At 41.2% G+C, this 27430-nt stretch overlaps 1 protein-coding gene across 2 annotated transcripts in view; it reads right to left on the bottom strand.

Annotated features, from left to right (window-relative positions):
* Positions 1-27430, bottom strand: part of LOC147116895 (uncharacterized) — a 231763-nt gene that overhangs the window by 7552 nt on the left and 196781 nt on the right. For both annotated transcript variants that reach the window (XM_085987334.1, XM_085987335.1), the window contains 2 exons: positions 26886-26978; positions 17394-17429 (listed from right to left, as the gene is read on the bottom strand). In XM_085987334.1, the coding sequence (XP_085843460.1) occupies positions 17394-17429; positions 26886-26978 (129 nt within the window). The remainder of the gene's footprint in view (positions 1-17393; positions 17430-26885; positions 26979-27430) is intronic.

Raw genomic sequence — 27430 nt, 5'->3', positions numbered from 1 at the left:
AGGAGATTATAGATTGCGCTGATGGAGATTATAGATTGCACTGATGGAGATTATAGATTGCGTAGAAGGAGATTATAGATTGCGCTGATGGAGATTATAGATTGCGCCGATGGAGATTATAGATTGCGCCGATGGAGATTATAGATTGTGCTGATGGAGATTATAGATTGTGCTGATGGAGATTATAGATTGCGTTGATGGAGATTATAGATTGCGCCGATGGAGATTACAGATTGCGCTGATGGAGATTACAGATTGCTCTGATGGAGATTATAGATTGCGCTGATGGAGATTATAGATTGCGCTGATGGAGATTATAGATTGCGCTGATGGAGATTATAGATTGCGCTGATGGAGATTATAGATTGCGCTGATGGAGATTATAGATTGCACTGATGGAGATTATAGATTGCGTAGAAGGAGATTATAGATTGCGCTGATGGAGATTATAGATTGCACTGATGGAGATTATAGATTGCGTAGAAGGAGATTATAGATTGCGCTGATGGAGATTATAGATTGCACTGATGGAGATTATAGATTGCTCTGATGGCGATTATAGATCGCACAGATGGAGATTGCAGATTATGCTGATGGAGATTACAGATTCCGCTGATGAAAATTATAGATTGCGCTGATGGAGATTATAGATTGTGCTGATGGAGATTATAGATTGCGCTGATGGAGATTATAGATTGCATTGATGGAGATTATAGATTGCACCGATGGAGATTATAGATTGCGCTGATGGAGATTATAGATTGCGCTGATGGAGATTATAGATTGCGCCGATGGAGATTATAGATTGCGCCGATGGAGATTATAGATTGTGCTGATGGAGATTATAGATTGCGTTGATGGAGATTATAGATTGCGCCGATGGAGATTACAGATTGCGCTGATGGAGATTACAGATTGCTCTGATGGAGATTATAGATTGCGCTGATGGAGATTATAGATTGCGTTGATGGAGATTATAGATTGCGCTGATGGAGATTATAGATTGCGCTGATGGAGATTATAGATTGCGCTGATGGAGATTATAGATTGCGCTGATGGAGATGATAGTTTGCACTGATGGAGATTACAGATTGCTCTGATGGAGATTATAGATTGCGCTGATGGAGATTATAGATTGCGCTGATGGAGATTATAGATTGCGCTGATGGAGATTATAGATTGCGCTGATGGAGATTACAGATTGCGCTGATGGAGATTATAGATTGCGCTGATGGAGATTATAGATTGCACTGATGGAGATTATAGATTGCACTGATGGAGATTATAGATTGCACAGATGGAGATTATAGATTGCACTGATGGAGATTATAGATTGTGCTGATGGAGATTATAGATTGCACTGATGGAGATAATAGATTGCGCCGATGGAGATTATAGATTGCGCCGATGGAGATTATAGATTGTGCTGATGGAGATTATAGATTGCACTGATGGAGATTATAGATTGCGTTGAAGGAGATTATAGATTGCGCTGATGGAGATTATAGATTGCACTGATGGAGATTATAGATTGCGTAGAAGGAGATTATAGATTGCGCTGATGGAGATTATAGATTGCGCCGATGGAGATTATAGATTGCGCCGATGGAGATTATAGATTGTGCTGATGGAGATTATAGATTGTGCTGATGGAGATTATAGATTGCGTTGATGGAGATTATAGATTGCGCCGATGGAGATTACAGATTGCGCTGATGGAGATTACAGATTGCTCTGATGGAGATTATAGATTGCGCTGATGGAGATTATAGATTGCGCTGATGGAGATTATAGATTGCGCTGATGGAGATTATAGATTGCGCTGATGGAGATTATAGATTGCGTTGATGGAGATTATAGATTGCACTGATGGAGATTATAGATTGCGTAGAAGGAGATTATAGATTGCGCTGATGGAGATTATAGATTGCACTGATGGAGATTATAGATTGCGTAGAAGGAGATTATAGATTGCGCTGATGGAGATTATAGATTGCATTGATGAAGATTATAGATTGCGCTGATGGAGATTATAGATTGTACTGATGGAGATTATAGATTGCACCGATGGAGATTATAGATTGCGCTGATGGAGATTATAGATTGCGCTGATGGAGATTATAGATTGCGTCGATGGAGATTATAGATTGCGCCGATGGAGATTATAGATTGTGCTGATGGAGATTATAGATTGTGCTGATGGAGATTATAGATTGCGTTGATGGAGATTATAGATTGCGCCGATGGAGATTACAGATTGCGCTGATGGAGATTACAGATTGCTCTGATGGAGATTATAGATTGCGCTGATGGAGATTATAGATTGCGCTGATGGAGATTATAGATTGCGCTGATGGAGATTATAGATTGCGCTGATGGAGATTATAGATTGCGCTGATGGAGATTATAGATTGCACTGATGGAGATTATAGATTGCTCTGATGGCGATTATAGATCGCACAGATGGAGATTGCAGATTATGCTGATGGAGATTACAGATTCCGCTGATGAAAATTATAGATTGCGCTGATGGAGATTATAGATTGTGCTGATGGAGATTATAGATTGCGCTGATGGAGAATATAGATTGCATTGATGAAGATTATAGATTGCGCTGATGGAGATTATAGATTGTACTGATGGAGATTATAGATTGCACCGATGGAGATTATAGATTGCGCTGATGGAGATTATAGATTGCGCTGATGGAGATTATCGATTGCGCCGATGGAGATTATAGATTGTGCTGATGGAGATTATAGATTGTGCTGATGGAGATTATAGATTGCGTTGATGGAGATTATAGATTGCGCCGATGGAGATTACAGATTGCGCTGATGGAGATTACAGATTGCTCTGATGGAGATTATAGATTGCGCTGATGGAGATTATAGATTGCGCTGATGGAGATTATAGATTGCGCTGATGGAGATTATAGATTGCGCTGATGGAGATTATAGATTGCGCTGATGGAGATTATAGATTGCGCTGATGGAGATGATAGTTTGCACTGATGGAGATTACAGATTGCTCTGATGGAGATTATAGATTGCGCTGATGGAGATTATAGATTGCGCTGATGGAGATTATAGATTGCGCTGATGGAGATTATAGATTGCGCTGATGGAGATTACAGATTGCGCTGATGGAGATTATAGATTGCGCTGATGGAGATTATAGATTGCGCTGATGGAGATTATAGATTGCACTGATGGAGATTATAGATTGCACAGATGGAGATTATAGATTGCACTGATGGAGATTATAGATTGTGCTGATGGAGATTATAGATTGCACGGATGGAGATAATAGATTGCGCCGATGGAGATTATAGATTGCACCGATGGAGATTATAGATTGTGCTGATGGAGATTATAGATTGTACTGATGGAGATTATAGATTGCACTGATGGAGATTATAGATTGCACTGATGGAGATTATAGATTGTGCTGATGGAGATTATAGATTGTACTGATGGAGATTATAGATTGCACTGATGGAGATAATAGATTGCGCCGATGGAGATTATAGATTGCGTAGAAGGAGATTATAGATTGCGCTGATGGAGATTATAGATTGTGCTGATGAAGATTACAGATTGCGTTGATGGAGATTATAGATTGCACTGATGGAGATTATAGATTGTGCTGATGGAGATTACAGATTGCGCTGATGGAGATTATAGATTGCGCTGATGGAGATTATCGATTGTGCTGATGGAGATTACAGATTGCGCTGATGGAGATTATAGATTGCGCTGATGGAGATTATAGATTGTGCTGATGGATATTACAGATTGCGCTAATGCAGGTTATAGATTGCACTGATGGAGATTATAGATTGCGTAGAAGGAGATTATAGATTGCGCTGATGGAGATTATAGATTGCACTGATGGAGATTATAGATTGTACTGATGGAGATTATAGATTGCGTAGAAGGAGATTATAGATTGCGCTGATGGAGATTATAGATTGCACTGATGGAGATTATAGATTGCACTGATGGAGATTATAGATTGCACTGATGGCGATTATAGATTGCGTAGAAGGAGATTATAGATTGCGCTGATGGAGATTATAGATTGCACTGATGGAGATTATAGATTGCGTAGAAGGAGATTATAGATTGCGCTGATGGAGATTATAGATTGCGCCGATGGAGATTATAGATTGTGCTGATGGAGATTATAGATTGTGCTGATGGAGATTATAGATTGCGTTGATGGAGATTATAGATTGCGCCGATGGAGATTACAGATTGCGCTGATGGAGATTACAGATTGCTCTGATGGAGATTATAGATTGCGCTGATGGAGATTATAGATTGCGCTGATGGAGATTATAGATTGCGCTGATGGAGATTATAGATTGCACTGATGGAGATTATAGATTGCACTGATGGAGATTATAGATTGCGTAGAAGGAGATTATAGATTGCGCTGATGGAGATTATAGATTGCACTGATGGAGATTATAGATTGCGTAGAAGGAGATTATAGATTGCGCTGATGGAGATTATAGATTGCACTGATGGAGATTATAGATTGCTCTGATGGCGATTATAGATCGCACAGATGGAGATTGCAGATTATGCTGATGGAGATTACAGATTCCGCTGATGAAAATTATAGATTGCGCTGATGGAGATTATAGATTGTGCTGATGGAGATTATAGATTGCGCTGATGGAGATTATAGATTGCATTGATGAAGATTATAGATTGCGCTGATGGAGATTATAGGTTGTACCGATGGAGATTATAGATTGCACCGATGGAGATTATAGATTGCGCTGATGGAGATTATAGATTGCGCTGATGGAGATTATAGATTGCGCCGATGGAGATTATAGATTGCGCCGATGGAGATTATAGATTGTGCTGATGGAGATTATAGATTGCGTTGATGGAGATTATAGATTGCGCCGATGGAGATTACAGATTGCGCTGATGGAGATTACAGATTGCTCTGATGGAGATTATAGATTGCGCTGATGGAGATTATAGATTGCGCTGATGGAGATTATAGATTGCGCTGATGGAGATTATAGATTGCGCTGATGGAGATTATAGATTGCGCTGATGGAGATTATAGATTGCGCTGATGGAGATGATAGTTTGCACTGATGGAGATTACAGATTGCTCTGATGGAGATTATAGATTGCGCTGATGGAGATTATAGATTGCGCTGATGGAGATTTTTGATTGCGCTGATGGAGATTATAGATTGCGCTGATGGAGATTACAGATTGCGCTGATGGAGATTATAGATTGCGCTGATGGAGATTATAGATTGCACTGATGGAGATTATAGATTGCACAGATGGAGATTATAGATTGCACTGATGGAGATTATAGATTGTGCTGATGGAGATTATAGATTGCACTGATGGAGATAATAGATTGCGCCGATGGAGATTATAGATTGCGCCGATGGAGATTATAGATTGCGCTGATGGAGATTATAGATTGCACTGATGGAGATTATAGATTGCGTAGAAGGAGATTATAGATTGCGCTGATGGAGATTATAGATTGCACTGATGGAGATTATAGATTGCGTAGAAGGAGATTATAGATTGCGCCGATGGAGATTATAGATTGCGCCGATGGAGATTATAGATTGCGCCGATGGAGATTATAGATTGTGCTGATGGAGATTATAGATTGTGCTGATGGAGATTATAGATTGCGTTGATGGAGATTATAGATTGCGCCGATGGAGATTACAGATTGCGCTGATGGAGATTACAGATTGCTCTGATGGAGATTATAGATTGCGCTGATGGAGATTATAGATTGCGCTGATGGAGATTATAGATTGCGCTGATGGAGATTATAGATTGCGCTGATGGAGATTATAGATTGCGTTGATGGAGATTATAGATTGCACTGATGGAGATTATAGATTGCGTAGAAGGAGATTATAGATTGCGCTGATGGAGATTATAGATTGCACTGATGGAGATTATAGATTGCGTAGAAGGAGATTATAGATTGCGCTGATGGAGATTATAGATTGCACTGATGGAGATTATAGATTGCTCTGATGGCGATTATAGATCGCACAGATGGAGATTGCAGATTATGCTGATGGAGTTACAGATTCCGCTGATGAAAATTGTAGATTGCGCTGATGGAGATTATAGATTGTGCTGATGGAGATTATAGATTGCGCTGATGGAGATTATAGATTGCATTGATGAAGATTATAGATTGCGCTGATGGAGATTATAGATTGTACTGATGGAGATTATAGATTGCACCGATGGAGATTATAGATTGCGCTGATGGAGATTATAGATTGCGCTGATGGAGATTATCGATTGCGCCGATGGAGATTATAGATTGTGCTGATGGAGATTATAGATTGTGCTGATGGAGATTATAGATTGCGTTGATGGAGATTATAGATTGCGCCGATGGAGATTACAGATTGCGCTGATGGAGATTACAGATTGCTCTGATGGAGATTATAGATTGCGCTGATGGAGATTATAGATTGCGCTGATGGAGATTATAGATTGCGCTGATGGAGATTATAGATTGCGCTGATGGAGATTATAGATTGCGCTGATGGAGATTATAGATTGCGCTGATGGAGATGATAGTTTGCACTGATGGAGATTACAGATTGCTCTGATGGAGATTATAGATTGCGCTGATGGAGATTATAGATTGCGCTGATGGAGATTATAGATTGCGCTGATGGAGATTATAGATTGCGCTGATGGAGATTACAGATTGCGCTGATGGAGATTATAGATTGCGCTGATGGAGATTATAGATTGCACTGATGGAGATTATAGATTGCACTGATGGAGATTATAGATTGCACAGATGGAGATTATAGATTGCACTGATGGAGATTATAGATTGCGCTGATGGAGATTATAGATTGCACGGATGGGGATAATAGATTGCGCCGATGGAGATTATAGATTGCGCCGATGGAGATTATAGATTGTGCTGATGGAGATTATAGATTGTACTGATGGAGATTATAGATTGCACTGATGGAGATTATAGATTGCACTGATGGAGATTATACACTGTGCTGATGGAGATTATAGATTGTACTGATGGAGATTATAGATTGCACTGATGGAGATAATAGATTGCGCCGATGGAGATTATAGATTGCGTAGAAGGAGATTATAGATTGCGCTGATGGAGATTATAGATTGTGCTGATGAAGATTACAGATTGCGTTGATGGAGATTATAGATTGCACTGATGGAGATTATAGATTGTGCTGATGGAGATTACAGATTGCGCTGATGGAGATTATAGATTGCGCTGATGGAGATTATCGATTGTGCTGATGGAGATTACAGATTGCGCTGATGGAGATTATAGATTGCGCTGATGGAGATTATAGATTGTGCTGATGGATATTACAGATTGCGCTAATGCAGGTTATAGATTGCACTGATGGAGATTATAGATTGCGTAGAAGGAGATTATAGATTGCGCTGATGGAGATTATAGATTGCACTGATGGAGATTATAGATTGTACTGATGGAGATTATAGATTGCGTAGAAGGAGATTATAGATTGCGCTGATGGAGATTATAGATTGCACTGATGGAGATTATAGATTGCACTGATGGAGATTATAGATTGCACTGATGGCGATTATAGATTGCGTAGAAGGAGATTATAGATTGCGCTGATGGAGATTATAGATTGCACTGATGGAGATTATAGATTGCGTAGAAGGAGATTATAGATTGCGCTGATGGAGATTATAGATTGCGCCGATGGAGATTATAGATTGTGCTGATGGAGATTATAGATTGTGCTGATGGAGATTATAGATTGCGTTGATGGAGATTATAGATTGCGCCGATGGAGATTACAGATTGCGCTGATGGAGATTACAGATTGCTCTGATGGAGATTATAGATTGCGCTGATGGAGATTATAGATTGCGCTGATGGTGATTATAGATTGCGCTGATGGAGATTATAGATTGCGCTGATGGAGATTATAGATTGCACTGATGGAGATTATAGATTGCACTGATGGAGATTATAGATTGCGTAGAAGGAGATTATAGATTGCGCTGATGGAGATTATAGATTGCACTGATGGAGATTATAGATTGCGTAGAAGGAGATTATAGATTGCGCTGATGGAGATTATAGATTGCACTGATGGAGATTATAGATTGCTCTGATGGCGATTATAGATTGCACAGATGGAGATTGCAGATTATGCTGATGGAGATTACAGATTCCGCTGATGAAAATTATAGATTGCGCTGATGGAGATTATAGATTGTGCTGATGGAGATTATAGATTGCGCTGATGGAGATTATAGATTGCATTGATGAAGATTATAGATTGCGCCGATGGAGATTATAGATTGTACCGATGGAGATTATAGATTGCACCGATGGAGATTATAGATTGCGCTGATGGAGATTATAGATTGCGCTGATGGAGATTATAGATTGCGCCGATGGAGATTATAGATTGCGCCGATGGAGATTATAGATTGTGCTGATGGAGATTATAGATTGCGTTGATGGAGATTATAGATTGCGCCGATGGAGATTACAGATTGCGCTGATGGAGATTACAGATTGCTCTGATGGAGATTATAGATTGCGCTGATGGAGATTATAGATTGCGCTGATGGAGATTATAGATTGCGCTGATGGAGATTATAGATTGCGCTGATGGAGATTATAGATTGCGCTGATGGAGATTATAGATTGCGCTGATGGAGATGATAGTTTGCACTGATGGAGATTACAGATTGCTCTGATGGAGATTATAGATTGCGCTGATGGAGATTATAGATTGCGCTGATGGAGATTTTTGATTGCGCTGATGGAGATTATAGATTGCGCTGATGGAGATTACAGATTGCGCTGATGGAGATTATAGATTGCGCTGATGGAGATTATAGATTGCACTGATGGAGATTATAGATTGCACAGATGGAGATTATAGATTGCACTGATGGAGATTATAGATTGTGCTGATGGAGATTATAGATTGCACTGATGGAGATAATAGATTGCGCCGATGGAGATTATAGATTGCGCCGATGGAGATTATAGATTGTGCTGATGGAGATTATAGATTGCACTGATGGAGATTATAGATTGCGTAGAAGGAGATTATAGATTGCGCTGATGGAGATTATAGATTGCACTGATGGAGATTATAGATTGCGTAGAAGGAGATTATAGATTGCGCTGATGGAGATTATAGATTGCGCCGATGGAGATTATAGATTGCGCCGATGGAGATTATAGATTGTGCTGATGGAGATTATAGATTGTGCTGATGGAGATTATAGATTGCGTTGATGGAGATTATAGATTGCGCCGATGGAGATTACAGATTGCGCTGATGGAGATTACAGATTGCTCTGATGGAGATTATAGATTGCGCTGATGGAGATTATAGATTGCGCTGATGGAGATTATAGATTGCGCTGATGGAGATTATAGATTGCGCTGATGGAGATTATAGATTGCGTTGATGGAGATTATAGATTGCACTGATGGAGATTATAGATTGCGTAGAAGGAGATTATAGATTGCGCTGATGGAGATTATAGATTGCACTGATGGAGATTATAGATTGCGTAGAAGGAGATTATAGATTGCGCTGATGGAGATTATAGATTGCACTGATGGAGATTATAGATTGCTCTGATGGCGATTATAGATCGCACAGATGGAGATTGCAGATTATGCTGATGGAGATTACAGATTCCGTTGATGAAAATTATAGATTGCGCTGATGGAGATTATAGATTCTGCTGATGGAGATTATAGATTGCATTGATGAAGATTATAGATTGCGCTGATGGAGATTATAGATTGTACTGATGGAGATTATAGATTGCACCGATGGAGATTATAGATTGCGCTGATGGAGATTATAGATTGCGCTGATGGAGATTATCGATTGCGCCGATGGAGATTATAGATTGCGCCGATGGAGATTATAGATTGTGCTGATGGAGATTATAGATTGTGCTGATGGAGATTATAGATTGCGTTGATGGAGATTATAGATTGCGCCGATGGAGATTACAGATTGCGCTGATGGAGATTACAGATTGCTCTGATGGAGATTATAGATTGCGCTGATGGAGATTATAGATTGCGCTGATGGAGATTATAGATTGCGCTGATGGAGATTATAGATTGCGCTGATGGAGATTATAGATTGCGCTGATGGAGATTATAGATTGCGCTGATGGAGATGATAGTTTGCACTGATGGAGATTACAGATTGCTCTGATGGAGATTATAGATTGCGCTGATGGAGATTATAGATTGCGCTGATGGAGATTATAGATTGCGCTGATGGAGATTACAGATTGCGCTGATGGAGATTATAGATTGCGCTGATGGAGATTATAGATTGCACTGATGGAGATTATAGATTGCACTGATGGAGATTATAGATTGCACAGATGGAGATTATAGATTGCACTGATGGAGATTATAGATTGTGCTGATGGAGATTATAGATTGCACTGATGGAGATAATAGATTGCGCCGATGGAGATTATAGATTGCGCCGATGGAGATTATAGATTGTGCTGATGGAGATTATAGATTGTACTGATGGAGGTTATAGATTGCACTGATGGAGATTATAGATTGCACTGATGGAGATTATAGATTGTGCTGATGGAGATTATAGATTGTACTGATGGAGATTATAGATTGCACTGATGGAGATAATAGATTGCGCCGATGGAGATTATAGATTGCGTAGAAGGAGATTATAGATTGCGCTGATGGAGATTATAGATTGTGCTGATGAAGATTACAGATTGCGTTGATGGAGATTATAGATTGCGCTGATGGAGATTATCGATTGTGCTGATGGAGATTACAGATTGCGCTGATGGAGATTATAGATTGCGCTGATGGAGATTATAGATTGTGCTGATGGATATTACAGATTGCGCTAATGCAGGTTATAGATTGCACTGATGGAGATTATAGATTGCGTAGAAGGAGATTATAGATTGCGCTGATGGAGATTATAGATTGCACTGATGGAGATTATAGATTGTACTGATGGAGATTATAGATTGCGTAGGAGATTATAGATTGCGCTGATGGAGATTATAGATTGCACTGATGGAGATTATAGATTGCACTGATGGAGATTATAGATTGCACTGATGGCGATTATAGATTGCGTAGAAGGAGATTATAGATTGCGCTGATGGAGATTATAGATTGCACTGATGGAGATTATAGATTGCGTAGAAGGAGATTATAGATTGCGCTGATGGAGATTATAGATTGCACTGATGGAGATTATCGATTGCTCTGATGGCGATTATAGATTGCACAGATGGAGATTGCAGATTATGCTGATGGAGATTACAGATTCCGCTGATGAAGATTATAGATTGCGCTGATGGAGATTATAGATTGTGCTGATGGAGATTATAGATTGCGCTGATGGAGATTATAGATTGCATTGATGAAGGTTATAGATTGTGCTGATGGAGATTATAGATTGTGCTGATGGAGATTATAGATTGCGCTGATGGAGATTATAGATTGTACTGATGGAGATTATAGATTGCACCGATGGAGATTATAGATTGCGCTGATGGAGATTATAGATTGCGCCGATGGAGATTATAGATTGCGCCGATGGAGATTATAGATTGCGCCGATGGAGATTATAGATTGTGCTGATGGAGATTATAGATTGTGCTGATGGAGATTATAGATTGCGTTGATGGAGATTATAGATTGCGCCGATGGAGATTACAGATTGCGCTGATGGAGATTACAGATTGCTCTGATGTAGATTATAGATTGCGCTGATGGAGATTATAGATTGCGCTGATGGAGATTATAGATTGCGCTGATGGAGATTATAGATTGCGCTGATGGAGATTATAGATTGCGCTGATGGAGATTACAGATTGCGCTGATGGAGATTATAGATTGCATTGATGGAGATTATAGATTGCGCTGATGGAGATTACAGATTGTGCTGATGGAGATTATAGATTGCGCTGATGGAGATTACAGATTGCGCTGATGGAGATTATAGATTGCATTGATGGAGATTATAGATTGCGCTGATGGAGATGATAGTTTGCACTGATGGAAATCACAGATTGTGCTTATGGGGATTATAGATTGCGCTGATGGAGATTACAGATTGCTCTGATGGAGATTATAGATTGTGCTGATGGAGATTATAGATTGCGCTGATGGAGATTATAGATTGCGCTGATGGAGATTATAGATTGTACTGATGGAGATTATAGATTGCACTGATGGAGATAATAGATTGCGCCGATGGAGATTATAGATTGCGTAGAAGGAGATTATAGATTGCGCTGATGGAGATTATAGATTGTGCTGATGGAGATTACAGAATGCGCTGATGGAGATTATAGATTGCGCTGATGGAGATTATCGATTGTGCTGATGGAGATTACAGATTGCGCTGATGGAGATTATAGATTGCGCTGATGGAGATTATAGATTGTGCTGATGGACATTACAGATTGCGCTAATGCAGGTTATAGATTGCACTGATGGAGATTATAGATTGCGTAGAAGGAGATTATAGATTGCGCTGATGGAGATTATAGATTGCACTGATGGAGATTATAGATTGTACTGATGGAGATTATAGATTGCGTAGAAGGAGATTATAGATTGCGCTGATGGAGATTATAGATTGCACTGATGGAGATTATAGATTGCACTGATGGAGATTATAGATTGCACTGATGGAGATTATAGATTGCGTAGAAGGAGATTATAGATTGCGCTGATGGAGATTATAGATTGCACTGATGGAGATTATAGATTGCGTAGAAGGAGATTATAGATTGCGCTGATGGAGATTATAGATTGCACTGATGGAGATTATAGATTGCTCTGATGGCGATTATAGATTGCACAGATGGAGATTGCAGATTATGCTGATGGAGATTACAGATTCCGCTGATGAAGATTATAGATTGCGTAGGAGATTATAGATTGTGCTGATGGAGATTATAGATTGTACTGATGGAGATTATAGATTGCACCGATGGAGATTATAGATTGCGCTGATGGAGATTATAGATTGCGCCGATGGAGATTATAGATTGCGCCGATGGAGATTATAGATTGCGCCGATGGAGATTATAGATTGCGCCGATGGAGATTATAGATTGTGCTGATGGAGATTATAGATTGTGCTGATGGAGATTATAGATTGCGTTGATGGAGATTATAGATTGCGCCGATGGAGATTACAGATTGCGCTGATGGAGATTACAGATTGCTCTGATGGAGATTATAGATTGCGCTGATGGAGATTATAGATTGCGCTGATGGAGATTATAGATTGCGCTGATGGAGATTATAGATTGCGCTGATGGAGATTATAGATTGCATTGATGGAGATTATAGATTGCGCTGATGGAGATGATAGTTTGCACTGATGGAGATTACAGATTGCTCTGATGGAGATTATAGATTGCGCTGATGGAGATTATAGATTGCGCTGATGGAGATTATAGATTGCGCTGATGGAGATTATAGATTGCGCTGATGGAGATTACAGATTGCGCTGATGGAGATTATAGATTGCATTGATGGAGATTATAGATTGCGCTGATGGAGATTACAGATTGTGCTGATGGAGATTATAGATTGCGCTGATGGAGATTACAGATTGCGCTGATGGAGATTATAGATTGCATTGATGGAGATTATAGATTGCGCTGATGGAGATTATAGATTGCACTGATGGAGATTATAGATTGCACTGATGGAGATTATAGATTGCACTGATGGCGATTATAGATTGCGTAGAAGGAGATTATAGATTGCGCTGATTGAGATTATAGATTGCACTGATGGAGATTATAGATTGCGTAGAAGGAGATTATAGATTGCGCTGATGGAGATTATAGATTGCACTGATGGAGATTATAGATTGCTCTGATGGCGATTATAGATTGCACAGATGGAGATTGCAGATTATGCTGATGGAGATTACAGATTCCGCTGATGAAGATTATAGATTGCGCTGATGGAGATTATAGATTGTGCTGATGGAGATTATAGATTGCGCTGATGGAGATTATAGATTGCATTGATGAAGATTATAGATTGTGCTGATGGAGATTATAGATTGTGCTGATGGAGATTATAGATTGCGCTGATGGAGATTATAGATTGTACTGATGGAGATTATAGATTGCACCGATGGAGATTATAGATTGCGCTGATGGAGATTATAGATTGCGCCGATGGAGATTATAGATTGCGCCGATGGAGATTATAGATTGCGCCGATGGAGATTATAGATTGTGCTGATGGAGATTATAGATTGTGCTGATGGAGATTATAGATTGCGTTGATGGAGATTATAGATTGCGCCGATGGAGATTACAGATTGCGCTGATGGAGATTACAGATTGCTCTGATGTAGATTATAGATTGCGCTGATGGAGATTATAGATTGCGCTGATGGAGATTATAGATTGCGCTGATGGAGATTATAGATTGCGCTGATGGAGATTATAGATTGCATTGATGGAGATTATAGATTGCGCTGATGGAGATGATAGTTTGCACTGATGGAGATTACAGATTGCTCTGATGGAGATTATAGATTGCGCTGATGGAGATTATAGATTGCGCTGATGGAGATTATAGATTGCGCTGATGGAGATTATAGATTGCGCTGATGGAGATTACAGATTGCGCTGATGGAGATTATAGATTGCATTGATGGAGATTATAGATTGCGCTGATGGAGATTACAGATTGTGCTGATGGAGATTATAGATTGCGCTGATGGAGATTACAGATTGCGCTGATGGAGATTATAGATTGCATTGATGGAGATTATAGATTGCGCTGATGGAGATGATAGTTTGCACTGATGGAAATCACAGATTGTGCTTATGGGGATTATAGATTGCGCTGATGGAGATTACAGATTGCTCTGATGGAGATTATAGATTGTGCTGATGGAGATTATAGATTGCGCTGATGGAGATTATAGATTGCGCTGATGGAGATTATAGATTGTACTGATGGAGATTATAGATTGCACTGATGGAGATAATAGATTGCGCCGATGGAGATTATAGATTGCGCTGATGGAGATTATAGATTGCGCTGATGGAGATTATCGATTGTGCTGATGGAGATTACAGATTGCGCTGATGGAGATTATAGATTGCGCTGATGGAGATTATAGATTGTGCTGATGGACATTACAGATTGCGCTAATGCAGGTTATAGATTGCACTGATGGAGATTATAGATTGCGTAGAAGGAGATTATAGATTGCGCTGATGGAGATTATAGATTGCACTGATGGAGATTATAGATTGTACTGATGGAGATTATAGATTGCGTAGAAGGAGATTATAGATTGCGCTGATGGAGATTATAGATTGCACTGATGGAGATTATAGATTGCACTGATGGAGATTATAGATTGCACTGATGGAGATTATAGATTGCGTAGAAGGAGATTATAGATTGCGCTGATGGAGATTATAGATTGCACTGATGGAGATTATAGATTGCGTAGAAGGAGATTATAGATTGCGCTGATGGAGATTATAGATTGCACTGATGGAGATTATAGATTGCTCTGATGGCGATTATAGATTGCACAGATGGAGATTGCAGATTATGCTGATGGAGATTACAGATTCCGCTGATGAAGATTATAGATTGCGTAGGAGATTATAGATTGTGCTGATGGAGATTATAGATTGTACTGATGGAGATTATAGATTGCACCGATGGAGATTATAGATTGCGCTGATGGAGATTATAGATTGCGCTGATGGAGATTATAGATTGCGCCGATGGAGATTATAGATTGCGCCGATGGAGATTATAGATTGCGCCGATGGAGATTATAGATTGTGCTGATGGAGATTATAGATTGTGCTGATGGAGATTATAGATTGCGTTGATGGAGATTATAGATTGCGCCGATGGAGATTACAGATTGCGCTGATGGAGATTACAGATTGCTCTGATGGAGATTATAGATTGCGCTGATGGAGATTATAGATTGCGCTGATGGAGATTATAGATTGCGCTGATGGAGATTATAGATTGCATTGATGGAGATTATAGATTGCGCTGATGGAGATGATAGTTTGCACTGATGGAGATTACAGATTGCTCTGATGGAGATTATAGATTGCGCTGATGGAGATTATAGATTGCGCTGATGGAGATTATAGATTGCGCTGATGGAGATTATAGATTGCGCTGATGGAGATTACAGATTGCGCTCATGGAGATTATAGATTGCATTGATGGAGATTATAGATTGCGCTGATGGAGATTACAGATTGTGCTGATGGAGATTATAGATTGCGCTGATGGAGATTACAGATTGCGCTGATGGAGATTATAGATTGCATTGATGGAGATTATAGATTGCGCTGATGGAGATGATAGTTTGCGCTGATGGAGATTACAGATTGTGCTTATGGGGATTATAGATTGCGCTGATGGAGATTACAGATTGCTCTGATGGAGATTATAGATTGTGCTGATGGAGATTATAGATTGCGCTGATGGAGATTATAGATTGCGCTGATGGAGATTATAGATTGCACTGATGGAGATTATACATTGCGCTGATGGAGATTATCGATTGCATTGATGGAGATTATAGATTGCGCTGATGGAGATGATAGTTTGCACTGATGGAGATTACAGATTGTTCTGATGGAGATTATAGATTGCGCTGATGGAGATTATAGATTGTGCTGATGGAGATTATAGATTACACTGATGGAGATTATAGATTGCGCTGATGGAGGTTACAGATTGCGCTGATGGAGATTACAGATTGTGCTGATGGAGATTATAGATTGCGCTGACGGAGATTATAGATTGTGCTGATGGAGATTATAGATTGTAATGATGGAGATTATAGATTGCACTGATGGAGATTATAGATTGCATTGATGGAGATTATAGATTGTGCTGATGGAGATTATAGATTGCACTGATGGAGATTACAGATTGCACTGATGGAGATTATAGATTGCGCTGATGGAGATTATAGATTGCATTGATGGAGATTATAGATTCTGCAGCTCGAATTTACACATTGACCTTCTGGGGTTTCTGTGGTTTAAATATTCCACTATTGGCATTAATAGTTTCTATTGATTAGTTTGATGTGTTGGAGTCCATGTATCTCTTGGAGACTATTTGATTTACATCAGATTATATTTACCTCTATCAATTTCAAATCGCAGACATCCGCATTTCTATTTTTTTGAAATTAAAATTTTAACCACTGCTATTTGCAGCATAAACCTGTTCCCACATTAATTACAGAAGTAAAAGTCATTATAGCCTTTACTCATTCCAGAACTTACATTGAGGCTCGAATGGTAATGGACAGGTTTCCGCTACTGTGTGTAGACAAAAAATAAAAGTCATCAGTTCAATGCTCACAAAACAAATTCTAAGTATTCATTTTTTTCTAATTTTAATGATCTAAGAAAAAATGTGCTTCAAAGAAAGAGGGTGTGATAAATGTAAGGGGGAGGGGATAATATAGCAGAAATCTAAGAGAAATACAAAAAGAAAGCAAGAAGAGAAGGACATTTGGAAGGCTAGGATAATATAAAAGAAAGGTCATGGTCAACGGAAAAGGAATAGCTAGGGACTCAATCAACACATAAGGAGTAACAGGATAGCCAGCTTTGAAAGAAAAGACTTACATTGAGACAGCTTTGGCACCACGGCAGCACTCTCGCCTCAAAGTCAGAAAATTGTGGGTTCGAAGCCCCATTCCAGAGACTTGGGATGGATTTTATCAATGGGGACGCGTTGGGGGTGGGGGACTGCTGGTTGTCGGGTTTCAGTCCCGCCCCCAATGACGTCCGGCCAACCCACGATATTTTCCCTTGATTGACCTTGTTAAGCCCGCCCTGCAGGCTTAGCAGGCCAATTAAGGGAAAGCTGGTGACAGAGAACGTCAGCGTATGACGTTTCATCTGCCAAAAAATGTTGACAGTTGAATTGTCAGCGTTTGACAGCTTTGAGAAGCTGTCAAACACTGACAATCTCTGTTCTATGGTGAGTCCTTGTACTGAAGACTCACCAAACCTCTTTCCTTAGCAGAAGTCAGATGGCTGCTTCTTCTGAGAATGCAGCAGCCATTCTGTCATCTCTGCCGTTGAGATGAGGAGCCTCCGGATCCCCAAGGGTTGAAGCCTTCAGGAAGAAGCAAAGGTAAGTAAACTTTTTCTAACACTTTACACTCACCTCCCATACTTACCTCTCCACACTTGCACCCATCACTCACCTCCACAGCGGACTTTTCGACCCCTCTCACCCCCGCAGATCCACTGCTCGCCTCGGTGACCCTGGCAAGCTTCGCAGATGTCGGGAAGCCCGCTCTTGTGTTGGTAAAATGGGGATAAGCCTCTTAACTGCCTGTTAACTACCTGTTAACAGGCAGTTAATTGGCTGTAATCCCCTTCCCGCCTCGAGGAGACGGGTCCCTGCATGAGTCGGGGACCCACCTCCCGGGAAGATGGCACAGAGGCAGGTTGGGAGCGGGTTCAGTACCCGCTCCCAGTTTCTGCCATTTTCCCGGCAGTCCTGCCTCTATACCCACCTCCTCAGGGCTGGCAAAATACCCCCCTTGTATACATAATCGATGCAATGTTGGAGGTGCCGTCTTTTGTGTTGGAGCTGGAACCAAAGCCCTGTCTGTCCCATGGCATTATTTGAAGAAGAGCAGCAGAATTTTCCTTATAGCCTGGCCAACACTTATCCCTCAGCTGCCACCGCCAAATCAGATTATCTGATCATTTCTCTCATTGCTCTTTGTCGGACCTCTTTGTGTGAGAATTGGCTGCTGTTTCCCTACATTACAACAATGGTTGCATTTCAAAAGTATTTTGTTGACTATGAAGCGCTTTGAGACGTCCTGAGGATGTGGAAACGTTATATAAATGCAAGTCCTTTCTTTAGTCAAAGAAGGATTAGGGCTAGTTAGAGATAGATAAAACCAGCTGTAGTTGACAAGATGCTTAAAAAATCTTCTGCCTCTGTTTTTACAAAAGGTGAAAACTTAACTGCAGGAATACCTGAGGAGAATACATAAGAACCAATACTTGAGATATATTTTCCTCCAAGTACTAATCCAAGTCCCTTTTGAAAGCCACGATTGAATCTGCCTCCACCACCCTTTAAGGCAGTGCATTCCAGATCCTAACCACTCGCTGCGTAAAAAGGCTTTTCCTCCTGTCGCCTTTGGTTCTTCTGCCAATCACCTTGAATCTGTGTCCTCTGGTTCTTGACCCTTCTGCCAATGGGAACAGTTTCCCTCTATCTACTCTGTCTAGACCCCTCATGATTCTCAACACCTCTATCAAATATTCAAATTCAAATTCAAATCGCTTTATTGGCATATACTCTTTTCTTATATTTAGTGGTTGTCCCTCTGTTTATGGCAAGCTGTAACATAGTGTGCCGCTAAGGTTACACAATTTCTCTCTTCCCCTAGTAGGTATGGGAGTTTTTGGTCGTCATTCAAATTTCTGAATTCCGGGCATATTTTTGTGAATTTTGGGTAGAAATTCTCCCTTATGCCCTGATATTTTCTACAAGTTGTGAGGAAGTGCATCTCTGTCTCCACCACTCCCTGACTGCAGTGAGAGCATATCCTGTCCTCTCTTGGTAGCCGGGTCTGCCTGTGTCTACCTTTTTCGATCGCCAGGCTATGTTCACTAAGTCTGTACATTGTCAAGGTTTTTCTCAGTTTGCTATCCTTTACCATGGTCAGGTAATCAGCCATGTTGTATTGTCTGTTTAGGGCCAAGTAGCAATTGAGTTTGCTTTGGGTTTTTGTTGTTTCTGCCCAATATGACAGATATTTTTCCTTTTGCTTAGCGACGACTGTGTTGGGTCGAATTCTTTGTGTTCAATCTCCTCTCAACCTTCTCTGCTCTAAGGAGAACAACCCCAGCTTCTCCAGTCTATCCACATAACTGAAGTCCCTCATCCCTGGAACCATTTTTGTAAATCATTTCTGCATCCTCTCTAAGGCTTTCACATCCTTCCTACAGTGCAGTGCCCAGAATTGGACACAATACTCCAGTTGAGACCAAACCAATGTTTTATAAAGGTTCATCATAACTTCCTTGCTTATGTACTCTATACCTCTATTTATGAAGCCCAGTTTCCCGTATGCTTTTTTAACTGCTTTCTCAACCTGTCCTGCCACCTTCAACGAATTGTGCACACATACCCCCAGGTCTCTGTTTACGTACACCCTTTAGAATTGTACCCTTTAGTTTATATTGCCTCTCCTCGTTCTTCCTACCAAAATGTATCACTTTGCACTTTCCTGCGTTAAATTTCATCTGCCACGTGTCTGCCCATTCCACCAGCCTGTCTATGTCCTCTTGAAGTCTGTCACTATCCTCCTCACTGTTCACTATAATTCCAAGTTTTGTGTCATCTGCAAATTTTGAAATTGTGCCCTGTACCCCCAAGTTCAAGTCAAGCCCAGTACCGACCCCTGGGAAACACCACTGTATACCTTCCTCCAGTCCGAAAAACAACCATTCACCACTACTACGATAGCAAAATACTGCAGATGCTGGAAATCCGAAATAACAACAGGAAACGCTGGAAAAAATTAGCAGGCCAGGGCAGCATCCGCGGAGAGAGAAACAGAGTTAACGTTTCAGGTCGATGACCCTTCATCAGAACTAGAAAAAAGCTGGAAAGGGAATAGATTTTAATTCACCACTACTCTCTGTTTCCTGTCACTTAGCCAATTTCGTATCCATGCTGCCGCTGTCCCTTCTATTCCATGGGCTTCAACTTTGCTGGCAAGCCTGCTATGTGGCACTTTATCAAACACCTTTTGGAAGTCCATGTACACCACATCAACTGCATTACCCTCATCAACCCTTTCTGTTACCTCATCAAAGAACTCAATCAAGTTAGTTAAAACAATTTGCCTGTGACAAATCCATGCTGGCTTTCCTTAATTAATCCACACTTGTCCAAGTGACTGTTAATTTTGTCCCGAATTATCGTTTCTAAAAGCTTCCCCACTACCAAGGTTAAACTGACTGGTCTGTAGTTGCTGGGTTTATCCTTACATGCTTTTTTGAACAAGGGTATAACATTTGCAATTCTCCAGTCCTCTGGCACCACCCCTGTATCTAAGGAGGATTGGAAGATTATGGCCAAATTCAGAGCCAGCAATGACAGAAGCTCAATTAACTATTTCTCCACAATCACGGAGAGTGAGGGTCTCAGAGCGGCAGCGGACCAGGCTTTTTTGTAGGTCCTATAGGTGCACTCCTACTCCTCTGGTGCCCACAAAAATAATTCGACAGACTTCTTCGGTTTCATTGCCCGTGGAACTGGTCGGAGCCTGCACAGTGCAGACTCCGACCAGCTCCAACCAAATATGGCAATTGGGGTGCTATTTACGTTATAAGATCTAGATTTCCATATTAAAAGGGGTCTATCGCCTGAAAAGAGGGCACTCTGGACACCAGACGGTAGGACCCTTTTAAAATGGAATCGGCTGCATTGCCGGTGTTAACGGGGGTGGTAAGGCTACCGATCTCCTCTTGAGGTTGCTCCCACCTAGTTAACACCAGGTGAAGACAGTGAAAATCGAATCCGTGTACATTAAGAGACAAAATAATCAAGCATATTTACCCTGTAGCTCCAAGAATAAACTACATTAAAGAAAGACAATATGATGGGCCTGTTACAGAACAAAATTAGCATTTATGTGGTCCTTTATCACATCCTTACTTCCAAAATGATTTCACAACTAAGGCATAACTTTTGAAGAGTACATAAGAACATAAGAAATAGGAGCAGGAGTCGGCCATTCAGCCCCTTGAGCCTGCTCCGCCATTCAATAAGATCATGGCTGATCTTCTACCTCAACTCCACGTTCCTGCACTATCCCCATAACCCTTAATTCCCTTAGTTCCCAAAAATTTATCGACCTCTGTCTTGAATATACTCAACGACTGAGCATCCACAGCTCTCTGGGGTAGAGAATTCCAAAGATTTACAACCCTTTGAGTGAAGAAATTTCTCCTCATCTCAGTCCTAAGTGGCCGACCCCTTATTCTGAGACTGACCCCTGGTTCTAGGCTCCCCAGCCAGGGGAAACATCCTCCCTGCATCTACCCTGTCAAGCCCCCTAAGAATTTTAAATGTTTCAATTAGATCACCTCTCATTCTTCTAAACTCCAGGGAATATAGGCCTACCCTATTCAATCTCTCCTCATAGGGCAATCCCCTCATCCCAGGAACCAGTCTCGTGAATCTTCATTGCACTCCCTCTAAGGCAAGTATGTCTTTCCTTAGATAAGGAGACCAAAACTGTACACAGTACTCCAGGTGTGGCCCCACCATGCCTCTTACTACCCATTTACTATTTACATGCCGGTAGAAGATTTTTGGGTTCCCTTTTATGTTAACTTCCATTCTATTCTCATATTCTCTCTTTGTCAGTCACCTGCAAACTTATTTTTAATGTGGAAGCAAGTCATCCTCAATTCCGAGGGACTGCCTAAGAGGTCCACTTGGCCCACCTCATTCCCCAGCAGCAGATCCAGCAATGCCTCCTTCCTGGTTGGGTCGAGAACAAACTGGTCAAGGAAGTTCTCCTGAACACAGTTCAAAAATTCCTCTCCCTCCTTTCCCTTTACTCTAACATTATCCCAATCGATATTTGGATAATTAAAGTCCCCCAATATCACCACTCCAACGCCAACCTGAAAAAGTCCGTTTATTCCTACACTCTGTTTTCTGTCCATTAACTAATCCTCAATCCATGTTAATATACTATCTCTAATCCCATGAGTCCTAATTTTGTGTAATAACTTCTTGTGTGGCACCTTATCAAATGCTTTTTGAAAATCCAAATACACTACATCCACTGGTTCCCCCTAATCCATCCTATTAGTTACGTCTTCAGAAAACTCTTAACAGATTTGTCAAACACGATTTCCCTTTCATAAAACCATGTTGACTCTGCCTAATCATATTATGATTTTCTAAGTGCCCTGTTACCACATCCCTAATAATAGATTCTAGCATTTTGCCTACTACTAATGTCAGGCTAACCGGCCTATAGTTCCCCGTTTTTTCTCTTCCTCCTTTTTTAAATAGCGGGGTTATGTTTGCTGCCTTCCAATCCTTGGGGACTGTTCTAGAATCTAGGGAATTCTGGAAGATTAATACCAGCGCATCCGCTATCTCTGCAGAGTCATACCTAGCACAAAGGAAGATGGTTGTGGTGGTTGAAGGTCAATCATCACAGCCCCAGGACATCGCTGCAGGAGTTCCTCAGGGCAGTGTCCTAGACCCAACCATCTTCAGCTGCTTCATCAATGACCTTCCCTCCAACATAAGGTTAGAAATGGGGATATTCGCTGATGACTGCACAGTGTTCAGCGTCATTCACAACTCCTCAGATAATGAAGCAGTCCATGCCCGCATGCAACAAGACCTGGACGACGTTCAGGCTTGGGCTGATAAGTGGCAGGCAACATTTGCGCCACAGAAGTGCCAGGCAATGACAATCTCCAACAAACGAGAGCCTAACCACCTCCCCTTGATATTCAATGGCATTACCATCGCCGAATCCCCCACCATCAACATCCTGGGGGTCACCATTAACCAGAAACTTAACTGGACCAGCCACATCAATACTGTGGCAACAAGAGCAGGTCAGAGGCTGGGTATTCTGCGGCGAGTGTCCCACCTCCTGACTCCCCAAAGCCTTTCCACCATCTACAATGCACAAGGAGTGTTGAAAGAGCTATCCAATTAGTCTCACTCCTCCCCTCTTTCTCAATCACCCTGCAAATTTTTCCATTAGAAGTATATTTCCAAATTATTTTTGAAAGTTACTATTGAATCTGCTTCCACTGTGCTTTCAGGCAGTGCATTCCAGATCACAACTCGCTGTGTAAAAAAAGTCTCATCATCTCCCCTCTGATTCTTTTGGCAATTACCTTAGTCTGTGTTCTCTGGTTACCGACCCACCTGCCAGTGAAATGGTTTCTCCTTATTTAGTCTATCAAAACCCCACATCATTTTGAACACCTATATTAAAGCACCCTTTAATCTTCTCTCCTCTAAGGAGAACAACCACAGTTTCTCTAATCTCTCGACATAACTGAAGTACCTCATTCCTGGTATCAATTCTGGTACATCACTGCTGCACCTTCTCCAAGGACTTAGCATCCTTCCTAAAGCATGGTGCCCGGAATTGGACATAGCTGGGGTCTAACCAGTGATTTCTAAAGATTTAGCATAACTTCCTTGCTTTTGTACTCTATGCCTCTATTTGTAAAGCCAAGGATCCTGTATGCTGTTTTAACAACTTCATCAGCTTTTACTGCCACCTTCAAAGATTTGTGCATGTGAACCCCTTATTATGTATGTGAAGCCCCACATACAATATTGTTGGTTGATGCAGATATATATACTTCATGCTCTGCTTCCAGTGGTGCCATTGTATCTTTTATGCCCATATGAGCAAATAAATAGGACCTTGATAGATGGATCCAAACACCAACAATACAGCATTCCTTCAGTACTACATTGAATTATTAGCCTGGAATGTGTACTCAGTTCCTGGAGTGGGATTCAATTAACAACCCTCTCAAAGGCGAGAGCACTACCAACTGAGCCAAGCTACTAACAACAACAATAAATTGCATTTATATAGCACCCAAAAGTAGGAAAATAAGAACATAAGAAATAGGAGCAGGAGTAGCCATTCAGCCCCTCGAGCCTGCTCCGCCATTCAATAAGATCATGGCTGATCTTCTACCTCATCTCCACTTTCCTGCATTATCCCCATATCCCTCCATTCCCTTAATATCCAAAAATCTATGATCTCTGTCTTGAATATAATCAACGACTGAGCCTCCACAGCCCTCTGGGGTAGAGAATTCCAAAGATTCACCACCCTCTGAGTGAAGAAATTTCTCCTCAAAATGTCCCAAGGCACTTCACAGTATGGAAAAACTGGAGCCAAAGGTACAGGGATGACCTTAGTCAAAGAGATGTGTTTTAAGAAGGGATTTACAGGAGGAGAGGGAAGTGCAGAGGCAGAGGGGAGGGAATTCCTGAGTGAAGGATCTAGGCTACAGCCACTAGTGGTGGAGCAAAGAGAGGGGACTATGTACAAGAGGCCAGAGTCAGATAAATGGAGAGTTTGGAGGTGGGAGAGTGGAGAGGACTTGTAGAGCTGGAGAGGGTTACAGAGATAGGGAAGGGTAAGATTAATTTAAACACAAGAATGAGACCTTTAAATCTGAGGCATTGATGGGTTGAGAACCCAGTGTAGGTCAGTGAGGACAGGTGTGGTGGGTAAACGGAAGGGATTTGCTTGAGCTGAAGTTTATGATGGACGGCAGGCTGGCCAGGAGAGCATTCAAATAGTTGTGTCTGGAGACAACAAAGGTATGGAAGAAGGTTCCAATGGCAGAGGAAGGGGCAGAGGCGGCTACAGAGGTAGGTGGTATTTGTGATGGAGAGGATATGGAGTCAGAATTTCAGCTTGGGGTCAAATAGGACACAGAGGTGAGGGTCAAAGATGATGACTTTGATTTTCCCACCTGAATCACACTTTTAGAAAAAGCCTCGATTTGCCAAGGCTACTTGCCAGGAGCAGAGCCTTGCTGCTAGCAGATGGGGGAAGGATGGAAAACAATCTCATGTGGACAATTTTGCAGCCTGCGATGTTGGGAGTCTATGCTCCAGGCATATAATATTGATTTAAATTTTGTCCCATGCTGTCTTTGCACAAGCTACTGCTATAACAGCACTATTCATTTCAAATGGACGGGAAATCGGGCAGGCTTGTTTACTTTAATGCAATCCTTCCTATCTGATTTTCTTCTATACCCTTCACCCAGGTGATTATTTAACACGTAAAAACAAAAGAGGAAAATCTACTTCATATTTTTGAAGTGCTTTGTTGGCAAACTTAGTACGATTTTGGGTAAAGTAAGATCCAGCATAAAGCAGTGGAATAAATGGTCAGTTAGTTTTTTGTTGTTGTTGATGGTGTTGGTTGAAGGAGTAATGTTGGCCAGAACATCAGAATAATACTCTGCCTATTTGAAAATAGCTATGGGATGTTGAACCCCCACCCCCAGTCCCATGGTCTCTACCACCAAGAAGGACAAGAGCAGCAGGTGCATGGGAACATCATCACCTCCATATTCCCTTTGAAATCACGCACCATCCTGACTATCACCATTCCTTCAACATAAAATCTCAAGTTGGTTAAGAGCAAGGCCCACCATCACCTTCTACGGGCAACCAGCAATGGCCATTTTTAAAAAATTTGTTTATGGGATGTGGGCGTCACTGGCAAGGCCAGCATTTATTGCCCATCCCTAATTGCCCTGGTGAAGGTGGTGGTGAGCCGCCTTCTTGACCTACTGCAGTCCGTGTGGTGAAGGTACTCCCACACAGTGCTGTGAGGGAGGGAGTTTGAGGATTTTTACCTAGAGACGGTGAAGAAACGGCGATATATTTCCAAGTCAGGATGGTGTGTCACTTGTCGGGGAGCTTGGAGGTGCAGCTTTGGCCTCACCCACATCCCGAGAACTAATAAATAAAAAGGATTCCAGCTGAACTACTGGAATAGGCAGACAAGACATCAGGTTAATGTCTGCTAGAAAGGATGGCAGCTGGAAATATGCAGCAACTCCCTCAGTTTGGGCATTAGGGTGGCAGCTTCGATTCTGAGCTTAAACTCCCAATATGGAGCCCACAACCTTCGGACCTAGGAGCAAGAGTACTACCAAGTGAACCAGGCTGAGCGACATTTCAGGACTTACATTTCTTTGCTTTCCTTCCTAACGGCGGAGCTTGAAGTGCAAATCCACCGGGAAGTTCGTCATCTCCAGCTTTCCGAGTGTCAGGTTTTATAGCTGCCATTAAATAGACAATTGAAGTTACACGGATATGAAAATAAGCTAAACACTGAATAGTAACAAAACGCGAGTAAGATAATGTTGAACTTTGTCTTTGTCTCGTGACGTGATTACTGACATTCTCCTTGCAGGGAAAGATCATATTAATTTTGGTAGCCAGCAGGCTGTCCACACAGTAGCATTGGCAGCACATTCACAGGTTTTAACCTCGTGTTGAATCATACAATCATAGAATCTTATAGCACAGATGGAGGCCATTCAACCCATCGTGCCTGTGCCGGCTCTTTGAAAGAGCTCTCCCATTAGTCCCACTCCTCTGCTCTTTCCCCATAGCCCTGCAAATTTGTCCCCTTCAAGTATTTATCCACTTCCTTTTTGAAAGTTACTATTGAGTCTGCTTCCACCCCCCTTTCAGGCAATGCATTCCAGATCACAACAACTCGCTCCAT

The sequence above is a fragment of the Somniosus microcephalus genome, chromosome 5 (assembly GCF_052327205.1).
Source record: "Somniosus microcephalus isolate GS21.2 chromosome 5, FLI_Smic_1.0, whole genome shotgun sequence".
Lineage (NCBI taxonomy): Eukaryota > Metazoa > Chordata > Chondrichthyes > Squaliformes > Somniosidae > Somniosus > Somniosus microcephalus.
This window is presented reverse-complemented; position numbering and strand designations above follow the sequence as displayed.